Source organism: Drosophila grimshawi, unplaced genomic scaffold, assembly GCF_018153295.1.
Source record: "Drosophila grimshawi isolate 15287-2541.00 unplaced genomic scaffold, ASM1815329v1 contig_848, whole genome shotgun sequence".
NCBI lineage: Eukaryota > Metazoa > Arthropoda > Insecta > Diptera > Drosophilidae > Drosophila > Drosophila grimshawi.
In genome coordinates, this window is record NW_025063692.1 from 7371019 (window position 1) to 7386017 (window position 14999).

Genomic DNA, 14999 nt, shown 5'->3' on the forward strand with positions numbered 1-14999 from the left:
CTGGCTACCTGATGAGTCCATTGTTGATTGCTGATTGTTCACTGACGTGACTGACTTGAATGTATCTGCTAAATGCCAAAGAATACGAAAATGAATCAAAGAAAATGAAACTGAACTGTCATCTATGGCTATGAGTGGTGTGATGAGGTGGGAATGGAGTGGGAAGGGCAGAGCAGTTAAGGAGAGGGGACGGTGTTGAGGCAATGGCCGGCCGGCCGGCTTCTTGGTTGATTGGCCTATGGGCCAGATCATCAGCAACTGGAAAATGCTCGCAGAGAGCATAATGACTGAAATCGATACAATCCAAGCCAACCCCTCCTCGCCCCCCCCACTCATCGTTTTCCAATCCGCAAAACGGTGCAGAGAACAGCGAAGAGTGATTGATGTTTTATGTTCAAACAGAAGTAACCTAAAAGAGACATCTGTAAAATACACTCTTAAGAAAAATCGTCCAACATTTTAGTAAATCGCTATACTTTATTATTCATAGAGAAAATTTCTCAAATATTTGGTTCCAAATTTTAAATTTCTTAAAATTTAGGAGAAAATATATGTCAAACTTACAGGGTGTTGTCTATGGTGTTCAGGTGTCCTTACACTCAGAAAATATCTACATAAATTTAAAAACAATGTAAAATGTTTATGTTTAATTTTTAATAACAATATAATTAACAAAAATGTACACGACTGATTAATTCTTATATTCGCTTTTTTGTTAATTATATTGATATTAAACATTAAACATAAACATTTTGCATTGTTTTTAAATTTATGTAGATATTTTCTGAGTGTAAGGACCCCTGCACAGTAAGGACAGAAGAAAATGCACCTTCGATGCAAATTTCCAAATCGAAAGAAAGTTGACTCAATAGTTTGATCATTTCATTAGAAAATAGTTATTTATGCTTGTTTTTAACTTAATCCTAATAAACAACTCGCATATCTCTGCATTTATTTGATTCACAGCAAATGATGATATTTAGAGCACGCTGTAATTCTTTAGTCTTTTTTATTTATTTTTACCCGAGAATCGTTATTTTTTTTTCAGATTGCATGCTTTAATTTTAATTTCCTATTTGTTTGAATTCATATTTTGATGTCGCAAGTTTATTTGGTTTCTTGAATGATGATCGATTTATCGAAGCACAAAAAGAGAGAGAAAAAATATTATATATTATTAACTATAATATTATATATATATTTATATATATATATATATATATAGTTATATACACTATATATATTTATATGACAATATATATATAATATTATATTTAGTTAGTTAAATCAATCAATGACTTAAACAAACTTACTGATCAAGGCCTAAGCTTTTGCATCTTATTTCGTTGCGCCCGATCGTTCATTGAGAGTTGGTTTCACTGTTTTCTATCGAATTAAGTACTGAGTTGCGGTATTATTTTATACAAATATAGCGAAAGGCTTGGGCAAAACTTACGATCGGTTTGAACTTTAACGTTATCCGTACTGCATTCGATCCTCAAGCCGCAACTACTCCATACGGTTGTTAAAGATGATCCATCGTTCTCAAGCGCAGTCAACTTGTGGCCTCCGTCGAGTAAATCTGTTGCTAGCATATCCGTATCTTTTGTGTATTCGTTGGGATTGTTGTCTGGTGCGGAACCTTGCTTGAGATTGTCATTCAACATGCTTTTGAAGAACGGCATTCTGATCATTAAAAATACACAATAATATCACGAAATTCAATTTGGAGAGATTGATTTTGACCTGGGAATATGTTTGCTTTGAAATTGAAATGAATTGGAATTTGAATTTAAATTAAAAGCTGTCTGCTGAAATTTGAAATTTTTCGTACTTTTTTATTGAACGCGCGCACCGTCAAGTGCTGAAAAATACTTGTATATCATAAGTGTTGGGCAACACGCTACGCATGCGCTGTTATTCATTTACGAAATAACATTGTGCTGTTTTGCGCTGGCTAACTACGGTCACACTGCATACAGTTGACTCGTTCAGAAAACGCGCGTCGCTTCGCGTTCGCGTTTTGTTGTCAGTTGCTCAGCTCAGTTCTTTTTTTTTTCTTCGTACGCGCTGTGTTGTTATTCTCTTGTCTTTTATTTGTTTGTACCCCCACCCCTTCCCCTGGCTATATACGCTCTAACCTATTTCAATGGCTAACACTGTGTTCGGTATGATTGTGTGCGTGTGCAAAAAAAATACCTTTTACAGTTATTTGGTGTGAATATATCCAAAGTCCGAGCGTGTGTACGTGTCTTCATTTATTATGAATACCTCTGCTTGTATGTGTGTGTGTTCAATTCATTGTTAAGCAGTCTCTATGACACTGTTGTTGTTCTCGTTCTTCTACGCATGACATTCTTTAAGTGCTGCTGCTGCTTGATTTCAATTTACTTTCGTCATTGACAGTGAGCTAACAGCAGCCACAATTTCATGTGTAATTTAGTTAAACACACACACGAATGCAACTGCAGACTGACGTACGCTTGCACTCTCCCTCAGTGTTGCAAAACGTGTGCGAAATGTGCGCGCGTGCTGTGAATATATTTGATTTATTTGATTATAATGCACATTAATAATTAGCATTCATACGCCAAATGGGTTCACGGCGCTAATTTTTCGTTTCTTCGCTTGGCACATTTGTAATTATCTAATGGCAAGACACTTATCGCGCTGCAAACAACAGAGATAAACCCAAACCAGCCCGTATTAAAATACACATGTATTTGTATAAATTACCCACACGCACCTGATAAAACTCGAATGTAATTAACGAAAATTGCGACAAAAAAATCTGATTTTGCGTGCATGATGTCATTTTTTGATGTTTATGTTTCAATTTAAATGTGTCTCGCAAAGCCTTCTAACCAAATAAACATTTGCGTGTATCTCTTTTGTGTGGGTAGCAGCAGCATATTCCTATGAACCGTGTGCGCAGTTTGACGTCACAATTGCCTATTATTCCATATCAAGTTCAAGGATCACTTCTATTTGAAATTGTGACGGCACGTGATAGCGAAAAGTGCGAACTGTCAATTGTAGACTGTTAAGCATTACCAATATTTAACATAGGGCCGGCCGGCCGGATAAAGTCTTTATGTACCTTTTGTATGTGTGCATGATTTATATATATAAGCTATACTTATCCATCTTATTGCACTTTATTCAAGTGCTCAATTCGCGACATGAGTAATCAACACGCGCGCCACAAAATGACAATGAAAAACGTAAATGAAAATGACAATAAACCAGATGAGCAAACAACATATACAAACAAATTATTCACACACTTACATTGCATATGTATGGATGCATGTATGTGTGTAGCTGCATTCGACTTGAAACTAACTAGACGTTGACGTTGCAGTTTTAGTCTCTGTTTGGATTTCTGCTTTGCATATTTCAATTGCATACATATTTGTTTTAATGACTGCATACTAATGAAGAGGTGCCCATGATTTTTGTTTGTTTTTGTTTTATTCATAATTCTGCTTTTTCTATCTCATTGCTGACTCGACCGCTGTTAGTAAACATGACAGTGCTCTGTTATTGTTACTGTATGCAACTCTCTTTCGCTCGCTCTCTCTCGCTCTCGCAATCTTGAATTCTCGAACACAGAGCGGCTCAAAAATAATAACAACAACAATGCAAGCGATTGTCAGAGCCAAACAACAAAAGCAACTGCAACAACAGCAGGCAGAAGCGAGCAGCAGCAATATAAACGAGTTATTGTTTTTGGTTGCTGGTGTCGGCATGCAAGAGTTTTTTATGTGTTGTTATATTCGGCATCTGCTTTGAACTTTCATTCATCGTTTAGTTTCTTCTTCGGTTACTTGGTACTTCCATTGCAAATCTGCAAATTGCACAAATTCAAATTTTACTTTCTTTGCACACACACACACATACACGTAAACATAGCCAAATGAGTAGAGTGTCAAACCTAACATCGATTTGTGTTAATTTATAGCATGAATAGCGATAACGATTAATTTTAAGTGCCGATCACAACGACAAAAGACGAACGACGACGTTGCAATTGTTTCGTTCAAGTGCAACGATAAATAAATAAATAAATAAAAAAAAATCGAATCAGCCAAACAAACAATAAAATCAAAAAGTTGAAAGTTAATGATTAACGTTTTGCAAGAAACGACAAACGACAACAATTAAGCTACAAAAATAATACACAAAATGATTAAATTGAAATCATTATTTCGCAGAGGACAAGGAACCTCGAGTTCTGCCTCCTCCAACAACTCATCGCACAAGCAACAGCAGCAGCAACAACAGCAGCAGCAGCAACAACAACAACAACAACAAAATTCCAACAACAATCGACAAAAATCGCAGTCCAGCACATCACTTAATACGGCGCATGAGCAGCCACTGCAGCAACAACAGCAGCTTAACAACCCTGCAGCGACAACAACAACAAAATTTTATTCAAACAACGACGCGACTTACGAGCGAGGCGTCGATGTGGGCGACGAGGCTGCATTGCTGCTGACAACACAACAGCAGCAGCGACGCCAGCAACAGCAGCAGCAACAACAACAACAGTTGCTGAGCAATACGCTGCCGGCAAAGAAATCTAAATTTAAAGGACAAAAGCAGCCAAAGCAAATACCGCAACAACAACAACAACATCAACCGCAGCAGCAACAACAACAACAATTGATGACGTCGATTGCAGCGGTGCCAACACCAGCAACAAACAACAGCAACAATAATAACAATAGCAGCAATAGCGCATTGGCCGCATTGCAAGATGGCAGCGTTGCTGCCGCTGCCGCTGCTGATTTTTACCAGCAATTAGCAGCAGCAGCAGCAACAACAACAAACACGAGCGCAACAGGCAACGGCAGCAGCAACAACAGCAGCGCAGCAGCTGCAGCAGCAGCAGTTGCTGTCGCAGCTGTTGCCGCAAGCAGCTATCAACAACAGCAGCAACAGCAACAACAGCAGCAGCAACAACAGCAGCAGCAGCAGCAGCAAGAACAGCAGCAGCAGCTGCAAATCATCAACAACGAGCAACAGCAGCAGCAACTGTTCGAGGTGAGTAAATCAGCAACAACAGCAATAACAAGTGAAAACGTTGCGGAGTCGGGCATAACCGACTGCCAAATACTCTGCTACCAATAAGTAATCTGTTAATAGATGCCAAGAAATACCGAGTAATCTGCCAAGTTTGACTTTAAAATTACAGCAGATATAATCATTTGTGCATTTTTTGGGCCGTGGCGGAAAAAAATGTTGGAGGAGTTTCCTAGAATCTGCCTTTTAAGTTCGGTAACTGTGGGGGCGGGAGTGGGTACGGTCCAAACATTTTTTTTATGGCTTTGAAAGGTGCTACTAGCAATACACCTTACAAATTTGGTGACTAGCTTTCAAATGAGATGCATGAGATATATGGTTTTATCGATTTACAGAAATATCGCTTTTGGCGATTACGAGGGCAGGTGTGGGCGTGGTCATACAATTTTTTATCGATACTTCATAGATGCTAATCTTTGAAGGACATCCCCAGGAAGCTACCCAATCAAATTTGTTGACTGCAGCCTTCAAATTATGGGAGATATGTGATTTTATCGATTTGCGTTTATCAATTTTATCTTTTGACACTTTGACTCGGGCACCGACGAACACAGTCTGAATACCTTCTTTGGTATTATAGTATAAAATTGAAATTGAATCACTCGCTAATCTTGAAACTCTTCACAAATTACAGGCTAACAATAAAATGCAGGAGCTGCATACACAGCTGGAGCGATTGGGACGCGAGCAACTGCAGCTGGAGACGCGCATCGTGGAGCTGCTGCCATACCAAAGCGAGGTGACCAAATTGAAGGGCGATCTGCTCAAGATGCAGGTAACAACTAAATCAAGCTCGGCACCAACCCAATCCAATCCAAGACAGACGGCGAGTCGTCGTCGTCGTCGTCGTCATCGTTGTTGTTATTCCATCGAATTAACCGCAAAATCAACTGTCAACTATTGTTGAACAATTGTCTTTTTTATATTTGTTATTGTTATTATAATTATTGTTCTTATTGTTGGTGTTGTTGTTGCTATTGCTGGTATTGGAACTGGGGGCGTTGCGCTTCGTTACTTTAACCAATATTTATTGATATTCAATATGTTTCTATATGCTATATACTATGCTATAAGATAGCGCTCCTTTAATTGAGAAAATTGTCGCTCAGCGGCCGCCTCAAAACAGTCACTGCTAAAAGTATGCCAACACAGTAAATTAAAAAAAAAAAAACAGAAAATTGCACTTCACTGAAAGAGGAACCACAAAATAAATGAGAAAAATTTCAATATTAATGAAATAACTTGCGGATTATTGTTGAATGTGCATCGGGTTTTTTATTGTTATTGTTATTGTTATTGTTGGATTTGCATTGTTTGTTTGGTTATTTAGTGTTTCTTTTTTCTGTGTTTTTATTGTTTTTTTTTTTACACAAGAAAGTGTTTTGTATATTTTTGTTTATGTAGTTTTTGTTTTCTTTAATTTTGTTTTATTTTATTTATTTAATTTTTTTTAAGTAGTTTCTGTTTAGTTTTATTTTATTCTATTTTTGGGGAAATTGAGTTCATATACGATTTGCACTTGATGTTGCACCTTGCGTCACCAACAACAACGCAAAAACAACCACAACAACAACAGCAATAGCGACAACAAAAATAACAATGAGAAATTAGAAGCAACATATAAACAATAAACAACAAACAGACTCACCTGCCTCTCTCTCTCTCACTGTCATTCTTAGAATCAACAGGAGAAAACACAAATGGAAATTGGCAATTTGAAATATGAAAATGAATCTTTGCGCAATCGTTTGCGGGACGTTGTCAATTCGCCATTGTCGGACGCGGAGAAGCATCAGATTATACAAGATTCACAGCGCTTGCATAGCTCAGCGCCCGCCTCCATAGCATTGCCCAATGTAAGTCTTAATACTAACCGATATATAAAATTAAATATGTATATATCAATATATATTTATAGATAAACGAATCGGCGCATGATGGTACGCCATGTCTTACGCCGGACTGGGACAAGCAGTCGTCGTCAAGTGAAATTTCAGTAGCTTGCCTGCAAGATAAGATCATACAAATGGAGGAGACGCACTACTCGACAAATGAGGAACTGCAGGCGACACTCCAAGAGCTGGCCGATCTGCAGACCCAGCTGAGTGACACCCAAACGGAGAACGAACGCCTCTCCGAGGAGAAGGATGTGCTCTTTCAGTCGCTGTGCCGCCAAACCGAGAAGCTCAACGAGTCGCGTACACAGATCAGCACATTGCAGGAGCTGTTGCTGCGTGACACCAAGCAACCGGCGGCGGCAGCCGCCGAGGTCATCACCACGGAGCGTGAGAAGAAGCTGCTCGATTTGATACAGACATCGCAAGAGGAACGGGAAGTGTTCATGCTCAAGCAGGAGGAGCTTAACGCTGAACTGGCTGAATTGCGGCAATCGCGCGATGCGGTCCAACTGGAGCAGCAGCGTCAGCGTGAACGGAACGCACTACTCGACTCCCAGCTGGATGCGGCCAATGCGGAGCGCAAGCAAATCGATGCCCAACTCGCTGTGGCCAAAGAGGAGATCTCACAGCGGGCCATTGAGATCAGTAGGCTGAGCACACTGCTGGAGAATGCACGCTCCAAAATTGAGGAGCTCGAGGCCGATTTGGCGCGCGGTGATAAGACCGATCTGAGCGATGTGCTCGACGCGTCGCGACGCGAAAAGGATGCGCTCGAGGAGCGACTGGCCGAGCTGCAGGACCAATGGTCGCGCAGCCAGGCCGAGTTGCGGCGTCTGCGCGAACAAGTCGCCGGCCTGAGCGAGGAATGCAAGGTGGCCAAAAACAATGCGAAATGCGCCGTCTCCCATCTCGAGTATCGGCTGGAGCAGCTGCAATGCGACAAAGACAAATTGGCCGGCGATTGCCAGACGCTGGAGGAGCGTGTCGCCGAGCTGCAGGTGCAGTGCAAATGTCATCAAGAGGACAAGGCTCAGCTACAACAGTTGCTCAGCGAGACGCAGCGACATTTGAGCGATGTGCAGCTGCAGCTAAGCGATAGCGAATCCCGCCTGGACACAGAGACACAGCGACGGCAACGGGACGCCGACGAGTGGCAACAGTTTCAGGCGGATCTGCTGATGACGGTGCGTGTGGCCAACGATTTCAAGACTGAGGCGCTCAGCGCACGCGAGCAGCTCGTGCTCGATAACAAATTACAAAAGGACAAGATTCGGCTGCTCGAACAGCAGCTGGACAAGTTAACCAAGCAGCGTAAGCTAATACATCACATCAGAGAGCGAGGATATCACCGATAATCGTTAATTGTTAATCACTCTTCATGTAACCATCCACAGAATTGCAGCAGACGGAGACGCAGCAATCGGTGCTATCCACTGTGCAGCAGGAAATATGCTCGAGGCGCAGCAAGCTCAGCTTTAGTCGCCAGGATTCGCGGCTCTCCGTCAAAACGCTCATCGAGAGCATTGAGAACAACAAGCCGGTAAGCGAAGAAGAACAAGAAAGACCCAGACCGTTGTGTGTACCCTGAACAGGTTGTGAAAAACGGAGGCAGCTATCGATAAAATGGAGCAAACTTCATCTGCGCGGGGTATACGAGAACTTCTATTCCAAATTTAAAGTCTCTCACTCCTTTAGTCTGGCTGTTGATCCTTATCAAAAATATATATATAACTAATGTCCTTGCTACACATTTTCAATGGGTTCAGGGTATAAAAATACACACTTCTTGAGTTGCTGCATTTCAATTATTCACTCTTTATAATCCTAACACGCGCTTCGAATAGCAGGGCAAATCGGATGAGACCGAATCGCATTACAGTTCCACGTCCAGCTTGAACAGCGGCACACCCGAAACGGGCAATACGCCAATTATATTGCCCGTATCCGGTGACTGGCATGAGAGCGTAAGTTTCAACAATATATGTAGATAATATTTATTCATAAGCACAAATATTTCTTTTTTTAACAGCTACGTTTGCCCGTGCTGCAGAGCAGCAATCTTCATGTGAACGTTAACAATGCAACAGCAGCAGCAGCATCAACAACTATAACAACATCCGCAACAACATCAACAGCAGCTAACACTACCAAAGCAATACAACAACAGCAGCAGCAACATCAGCAACTGCAGCTGCAGCAACAATTGTCGCAACAGTCAACGACAAGTGCAACATCAACGCCGCCCTCCACACCAAACACGCCCAGCAGCTTGCAACAGCAGCAACCCAGCCTATCAACGCCGTCGACACAGACGCCCAACAGCAGCGCCCTGGTGACCAGTCTCAGTTTTGGCAACGTCTCAAAATCCTACAGCGGTAATTGAAATACATCCCCATACATCTATATATATATATATATATATATATATATATATATATAATATATAATACGGTGTTCAATTTGTTTAGGTGAACGCAAAGATCCGCTCAATATGCTGGCCAAGAATGGTGGCTCCAAGCGTAATGCGCTGCTCAAGTGGTGCCAAAATAAGACAGTTGGCTATCGCAACATTGACATCACGAACTTTAGCTCGTCGTGGAACGATGGGCTGGCCTTCTGTGCCATTTTACATTCCTATCTGCCGGATTGCATACCATACGACACCCTCAGTCCGGCCAACAAGTGGCGAAATTTTTCACTCGCCTTTGCAGCTGCCGAATCCGTTGGTATTAATACCACCCTGGTGAGTTGTGGAGTTGATAGCTCAGTTAAGCCTTTATTATTATTTATTTTATTCAAATCTTACATCTTTTGCAAACCAAAATCAATAGAGAAATGAAAGTTTTACTTATTTTATGCAACTCCTCTTATAATACCCCCTTTAATTATTGATATCGTCTATTTGGATGGCAGAACATCAATGATATGTGTCAAATTGAGAGACCCGATTGGACGCAGGTGATGTCCTACGTAACCGCTATCTACAAGTACTTTGAGACGTAAATCGCATCGCATCGCATCGTATCGCACATTGGAGAACTGAATCCTGAATCTGGAGCGGATATGCTGCGCAACACCTTTTGTATATGTATTATCTCTTCCGCCCTATAAGCAATCCCCCCCCCCCCCCCCCCCACACCCCATCAAATCCACATACAATTGAATGTTTCGGTGGCGAACTGTATTTATTACCAAATTAATATTAACACATGCGGCGCCCAGCAATAATTTGGCACAAGTCTTAGCCTAAACAAAGAAAAAACAAGTTTGCTTTTTATTTTATTTATTTTTGTTTTTTTTTTGTGCAACTACTCATAAATATTAGTTATAGTGTGTATTGTCAGGTTTTTAGAGTTGAGGCAGATTTCAAAAATGTTTGTCAAATTTAAACGCTGATTTCAGAGTTTATTTTATATAATTATAAATATACGTATAAATTTATATATATATATACATGAATGTTGGGCAACTGGGGAAACCGAGTGACCGATTAGCTATAGCATATTTATTATAAAACAAAAAATCCACAAAAAACATGATTATCATTACTTTTAACTTTACGAACAACAAAATGTAATTTTTATATTCAATTCAAAAAAAAATACCATAAGCAAAATAAATGGAAACTTAAAAACTACATAATTTTTTTAATTCAACTAAAATTCAAATGAGACAACGTTAACATAACTATGCTCATTCAACGAAATTGCTCACACAACGAAATGCACAGTTAACAACGAAATGTTATTAAAAGCGTGAAATTTGGTGGAGTCAGTATGTTAAATGTGGAGTAGCAATAGTTCTGTTTTGATATCGATAGGTCGTGTATCGATAGTTTGCTGCAATTATAGTAAGAATATACAAATTCATAAATAAATTGTTAAACAAGGCAATGTCCGGGACTAACAACAATCAGTAACGACCAAAGAGTGTCTTGCAATGGAAGCGACAGAAGACCAGCTAATACTGGCCACCGGTGGCTATGACCACACAATTAAAGTGTGGCAGACGAGCACCGGCAACTGCATCAAAACCATGCGCTTTGTGGAGACATCGGTGAGTCTTTTATCAGAGAGAACAAACTTTTCAATTTTTTTGTATATATATGTATATATATATATAAATATGAATATTTTATAAATGCATAGCAAGTGAATGCGCTGGACCGTACACCGGATAAGACGCGACTGGCTGCATGCGGTTATCAGTGCATAAGATTGTACGATTTGGACTCGAACTGCACGGCGCCGGTGATAAATTTTGATGCTGTGCAAAAGAATGTGACGCGTCTGGGCTTCCAGGAGGATGGCAAATGGATGTTTACTGCCGGTGAGGATCATCGTGTGCGCATCTGGGACATGATCTCGGCACCGCCCCATTGTTCGCGCGTTTTCGATTGTCAGGCGCCGGTGAATGCCGCATGCCTGCATCCGAATCAAGTGGAGATTGCGATGGGCTCCCAAAATGGTGGCGTCTATCTGTGGGATGTTAAGTCCGAACTGCACGAACAGCTTGTACCCGAACTGGAAGCCTCGATTCAGGATGTGGCCATCTCACCAGATGGCCATTACATGGCCGCCGCCAACAACAAGGGCAATTGTTACATTTGGGAGCTGAGCATCAGTCCCGGCCAGATGTTGAGCACGATCAATCCGAAGAAGATGATCCAGGCACACAATCGCTCTATATTGCGCTGTAAATTTAGTCCCGATTCGCGTCTACTGGTGACCACATCGGGCAATGGCAGCGCCTGCATTTGGAAGACGGGCGACTTTAGCAAGTGGCGCGAGCTGACCATTAAAAACTATTGGATTTGGGACGCTGCATTCAGTGCCGATTCCAAATTGCTATTCACAGCCTCATCGGATGGCGTTGCACGCCTCTGGAAGCTGGAGACGAAAACCTGCGAACGCGAGTATACGGGCCACTCCAAGGCAATTACGGCACTGTCCTTCAATGACGAGACTTTTGACTAACACAGGCTTATACATAGCCTTAGCATCATTAGTCTTAGCTCTACACATATAGATAAATGGAGTCCATCCCGATGTGCATTATCCAACTGGAGAAAAGATATTCTTTTCTTTTTCTTTACCAATTTATGAGAAGTCGGATCACAAAAAAAAAAAAATTCATTTTTTTTTTGTATAATATATTGCTAATGTATATACATATGTATATATATATAAATATATATATATATATATATATATATAGTAGTACATGAGGGAATGCAATTTAATAAAACCTTATAGGCATACAATAAACGATAAGTACATAAAAATACATAATAATAGCTGATTTGGGTGGAGCTCAATACTCGAATACGAAGAAAGAAAGAGACAGAGAAATCAATAATGACTACAGATAGTTCTCCGACTTGGACACATTTAATTGACATCTATGGCACATAGGCAATGCCTTTTGCCACAATTGACTCCTTGATGGGATCTGGATCATCGCCCAGTCTGTAGCCCACAATGCAGGTGATATCCACGGGATTGCCAGTGGGATTCAGTAGCAGCATCACCTGATTAATTGGCGATGCGGGCCGAAATGGTTTGAGGGGCGCCATTGCGTTATCCGTCGGTGGCAAGAGGCGCACCTTGCAGGGCTACACGCATATAACGATATGATGAATATGGTCAGTTACAATTGCAGTTGGAATTGAAATCAGAGTTGTTTCACTTGCCTTTTTCACGCTCGCCTCAAACTGGAAGTCTTTGACTGGCTGGCGGCTTTTGTTATGTGCCGATATCACAATAACGGACACATGACGACTGGGCCGATCCTTAGTAAAGTTGAGGCACAAATGCATATCATCATCGTCCAGCACAACACGCTCCTCCCCCGTCGCTTGAATATTATCCAGCTCAATATTTATCTCGCTCAGATGTTTCGTTTCTAATGCTGTTGATGCTGGTGCTGCAAGAGCCATCGCCACAGACACCTCCTTCTCTTCCTCCTGCTGCGCCTGCTGCTGCTCCTTCTCTGTGGGAGGTTGTGCTGCTGGCAGACCAGAGCTCAGCAGTGGAACATCATCTTCAGCAGGCTTGACGTGCATGCGCTCGCGCGCCATATCATTGAGTGTTATCTTCTCAGGATCTCGCTTAAAGCTGCTCATCCGCTCCTGTGTGGGAAGTACCTGCTGAAACAGCTCCTCACTCAGCATATCAATTTCAGGCATTTTGCGTACACTGCCCGATTTCCTCGTATCCATTGCAATGGCATCGCTGTTACTATCGCTCCTCTTGGGACTGAGCACCTGTGGCTCGAGCAGTTCACCGCTGCCGGCATGCTGAAAGTGCTCCGAGCTTTGCTGCTGCTTGTCCTCAATCTCGGCCAGAGCGCTGCTAAAGATGTCGCTGAGCTCCGCCAATGCATTGGGCTTTTTGTTAGTATTATTATTATTATTGTTATTAGTATTATTATTATTAGTGGTTGCATTCGTTGCTGGAACAGTGGCAGCTGCAGCTGGTGCATCTTCGCCAAGCAACAGATCGCCAAGCAGCTCATTCAGCAGCGTTTCATTGCTGGAGCCAGCTACTTTAGCTGGCATTGCTGCAGCTGTTGTTATTGTTCCTGCTGCTGCTGGCGGAGCAGCTGGCGAAGCTGGTGTGGTGCTCCTAATGGGCGAGGGCACCAGTTGTTTGTAGCGCGTCATTATCGCCACCAGATCGCCATTTGTCTCCAGCGTGTCCTCTATGAAATTACACAATTGCACAATTAATGAGCAGCAATAATTATGCATATTATATATTTATGTAAGTAGCTGGCCTAAGAGTATAATTGAATACTAACCTATTAGCTGAGCATCGGACTCGCCCAGCAGCTCGGGCAGATGCTGAAAGATGGGCTTGTGTTTCTTGCAGCTCTTGTAGAGATCGTGTATGGTTTCGTTGACATCGCTGGGATTGCCGGGATTGTATGTGTCCAGCATTTGATTGAGCAGCTTTATTGTCTCCTTCACCTCAAGCAGGACGAGACGATGCTGGGCGAGCAGATCGTTGCGTCGAGCCTCCTGCGCCATCCGATACTGCAACAGTAGATTGGCTCGCTTAAAATTCTCCGGATCTTTGCTGCGTATCAACTTGGCAAACATTGCCTCATCAATGGTGCTCAGCACACTCTCGCGCTTGGCTAATGCAGCGGCAGTTTGGCCATGATCAATGTCGCCCTCCTTGCGCAGCATCTCGTACGCGTCCCGTATCTTGAGACGCTGCGGAAACTCGGTGGTCCACAGCAGAAGGCATTCCATGATGCGTTGCTTCACCACCAGCGGCGTTTCGGCGCCTTGATATTTCTTCGACACCAGACGGATCAGTTCGTTGAGAAAGCGAAACTTGCCAGCCTCATCCTGGAAATCATTGCCGCACTGTGTCATGCACTCCTCCAGCAGCTGCCAATTGCAATTTTTAACGATTCCCACAACAAAGAAATGAAATTGAAGACATATAACGATAACACTAATGCCATAATCAAATGAGTCTAAGTGTGTGTGTGTGTGTGCGTGAGTGTGGGTGTGTGTGTGTGTACGCACTTACCGCAATTGCTCGATGGGCTTCGGTTACATTGGTCGACCGCACTTTGGCCACAATCATTTCCTGCGCCTTGTGCACCAGTTGGCTATTGCTGCGGACCACAATGCAAAACATTTGCACGCCCAGTTCATCGACTTGCTCTTTTGACGGGTTCGTTGCACGATCTGCGCAAAAAACCGTAAAGCCGTCAACAATAATGGCAAAGAAACGGGGCGCAGTTTACAAAATATAAAATAACGCAAGCATTCGTTGGTAGACTTACCCAGCATTTCGGTCATAATACTCTCGTCGGTTGTCATTATTTACATTAAATGCTGTTCAATGGCTTTACTTGCAAATAACAGTCTCAAATTCAAGGAACGTACGTTCTCCGGTGAATTTAAACAACAATCATATTGTTGTTGTTGCTTTAATTATTCTTAGAGCTGTGCATTTAGCATTCTGCAGACTATCGATATCAAACTTACAT

At 42.0% G+C, this 14999-nt stretch overlaps 4 protein-coding genes across 6 annotated transcripts; 2 read left to right on the plus strand and 2 right to left on the minus strand.

The window, feature by feature from the left end:
- Positions 1-942: 942 nt before the first annotated feature.
- LOC116805616 lies at positions 943-2890 on the minus strand. Of its 3 annotated transcripts, none has more exons than XR_006246874.1 (4): positions 2866-2890; positions 1457-1686; positions 1314-1386; positions 943-1118 (listed from the first exon to the last, which is right to left on the minus strand). XR_006246874.1 is itself a non-coding variant. In XM_043215939.1 (4 exons), exons 1-3 carry the CDS (start codon positions 2256-2258, stop codon positions 1361-1363), a joined length of 330 nt encoding a protein of 109 aa, XP_043071874.1. In that variant the 5' UTR covers positions 2259-2574; the 3' UTR covers positions 943-1118; positions 1314-1360. The 3 variants fall into 3 exon arrangements, 2 of the variants coding, with proteins under 2 accessions (XP_043071874.1, XP_043071875.1); XM_043215939.1 differs by lacking the exon at positions 2866-2890 and adding an exon at positions 2200-2574 and having other exon boundaries at positions 1314-1401; XM_043215940.1 differs by lacking the exon at positions 2866-2890 and adding an exon at positions 2200-2563.
- On the plus strand, positions 2107-10624 carry LOC6566146 (cytospin-A). The gene is made up of 10 exons (XM_001992183.3): positions 2107-2168; positions 3965-5052; positions 5726-5866; positions 6771-6947; positions 7010-8300; positions 8384-8529; positions 8834-8953; positions 9019-9364; positions 9458-9732; positions 9903-10624. Exons 2-10 carry the CDS (start codon positions 4189-4191, stop codon positions 9990-9992), a joined length of 3450 nt encoding a protein of 1149 aa, XP_001992219.2. The 5' UTR covers positions 2107-2168; positions 3965-4188; the 3' UTR covers positions 9993-10624.
- Positions 10625-10798: 174 nt separating this feature from the next.
- Positions 10799-12133, plus strand: LOC6566147 (protein LST8 homolog). The gene is made up of 2 exons (XM_001992184.2): positions 10799-11045; positions 11138-12133. Exons 1-2 carry the CDS (start codon positions 10929-10931, stop codon positions 11963-11965), a joined length of 945 nt encoding a protein of 314 aa, XP_001992220.1. The 5' UTR covers positions 10799-10928; the 3' UTR covers positions 11966-12133.
- Positions 12134-12211: 78 nt separating this feature from the next.
- Positions 12212-14896, minus strand: LOC6566148 (ADP-ribosylation factor-binding protein GGA3). The gene is made up of 5 exons (XM_001992185.2): positions 14793-14896; positions 14534-14694; positions 13791-14388; positions 12682-13691; positions 12212-12603 (listed from the first exon to the last, which is right to left on the minus strand). Exons 1-5 carry the CDS (start codon positions 14827-14829, stop codon positions 12391-12393), a joined length of 2019 nt encoding a protein of 672 aa, XP_001992221.1. The 5' UTR covers positions 14830-14896; the 3' UTR covers positions 12212-12390.
- Positions 14897-14999: the final 103 nt, after the last annotated feature.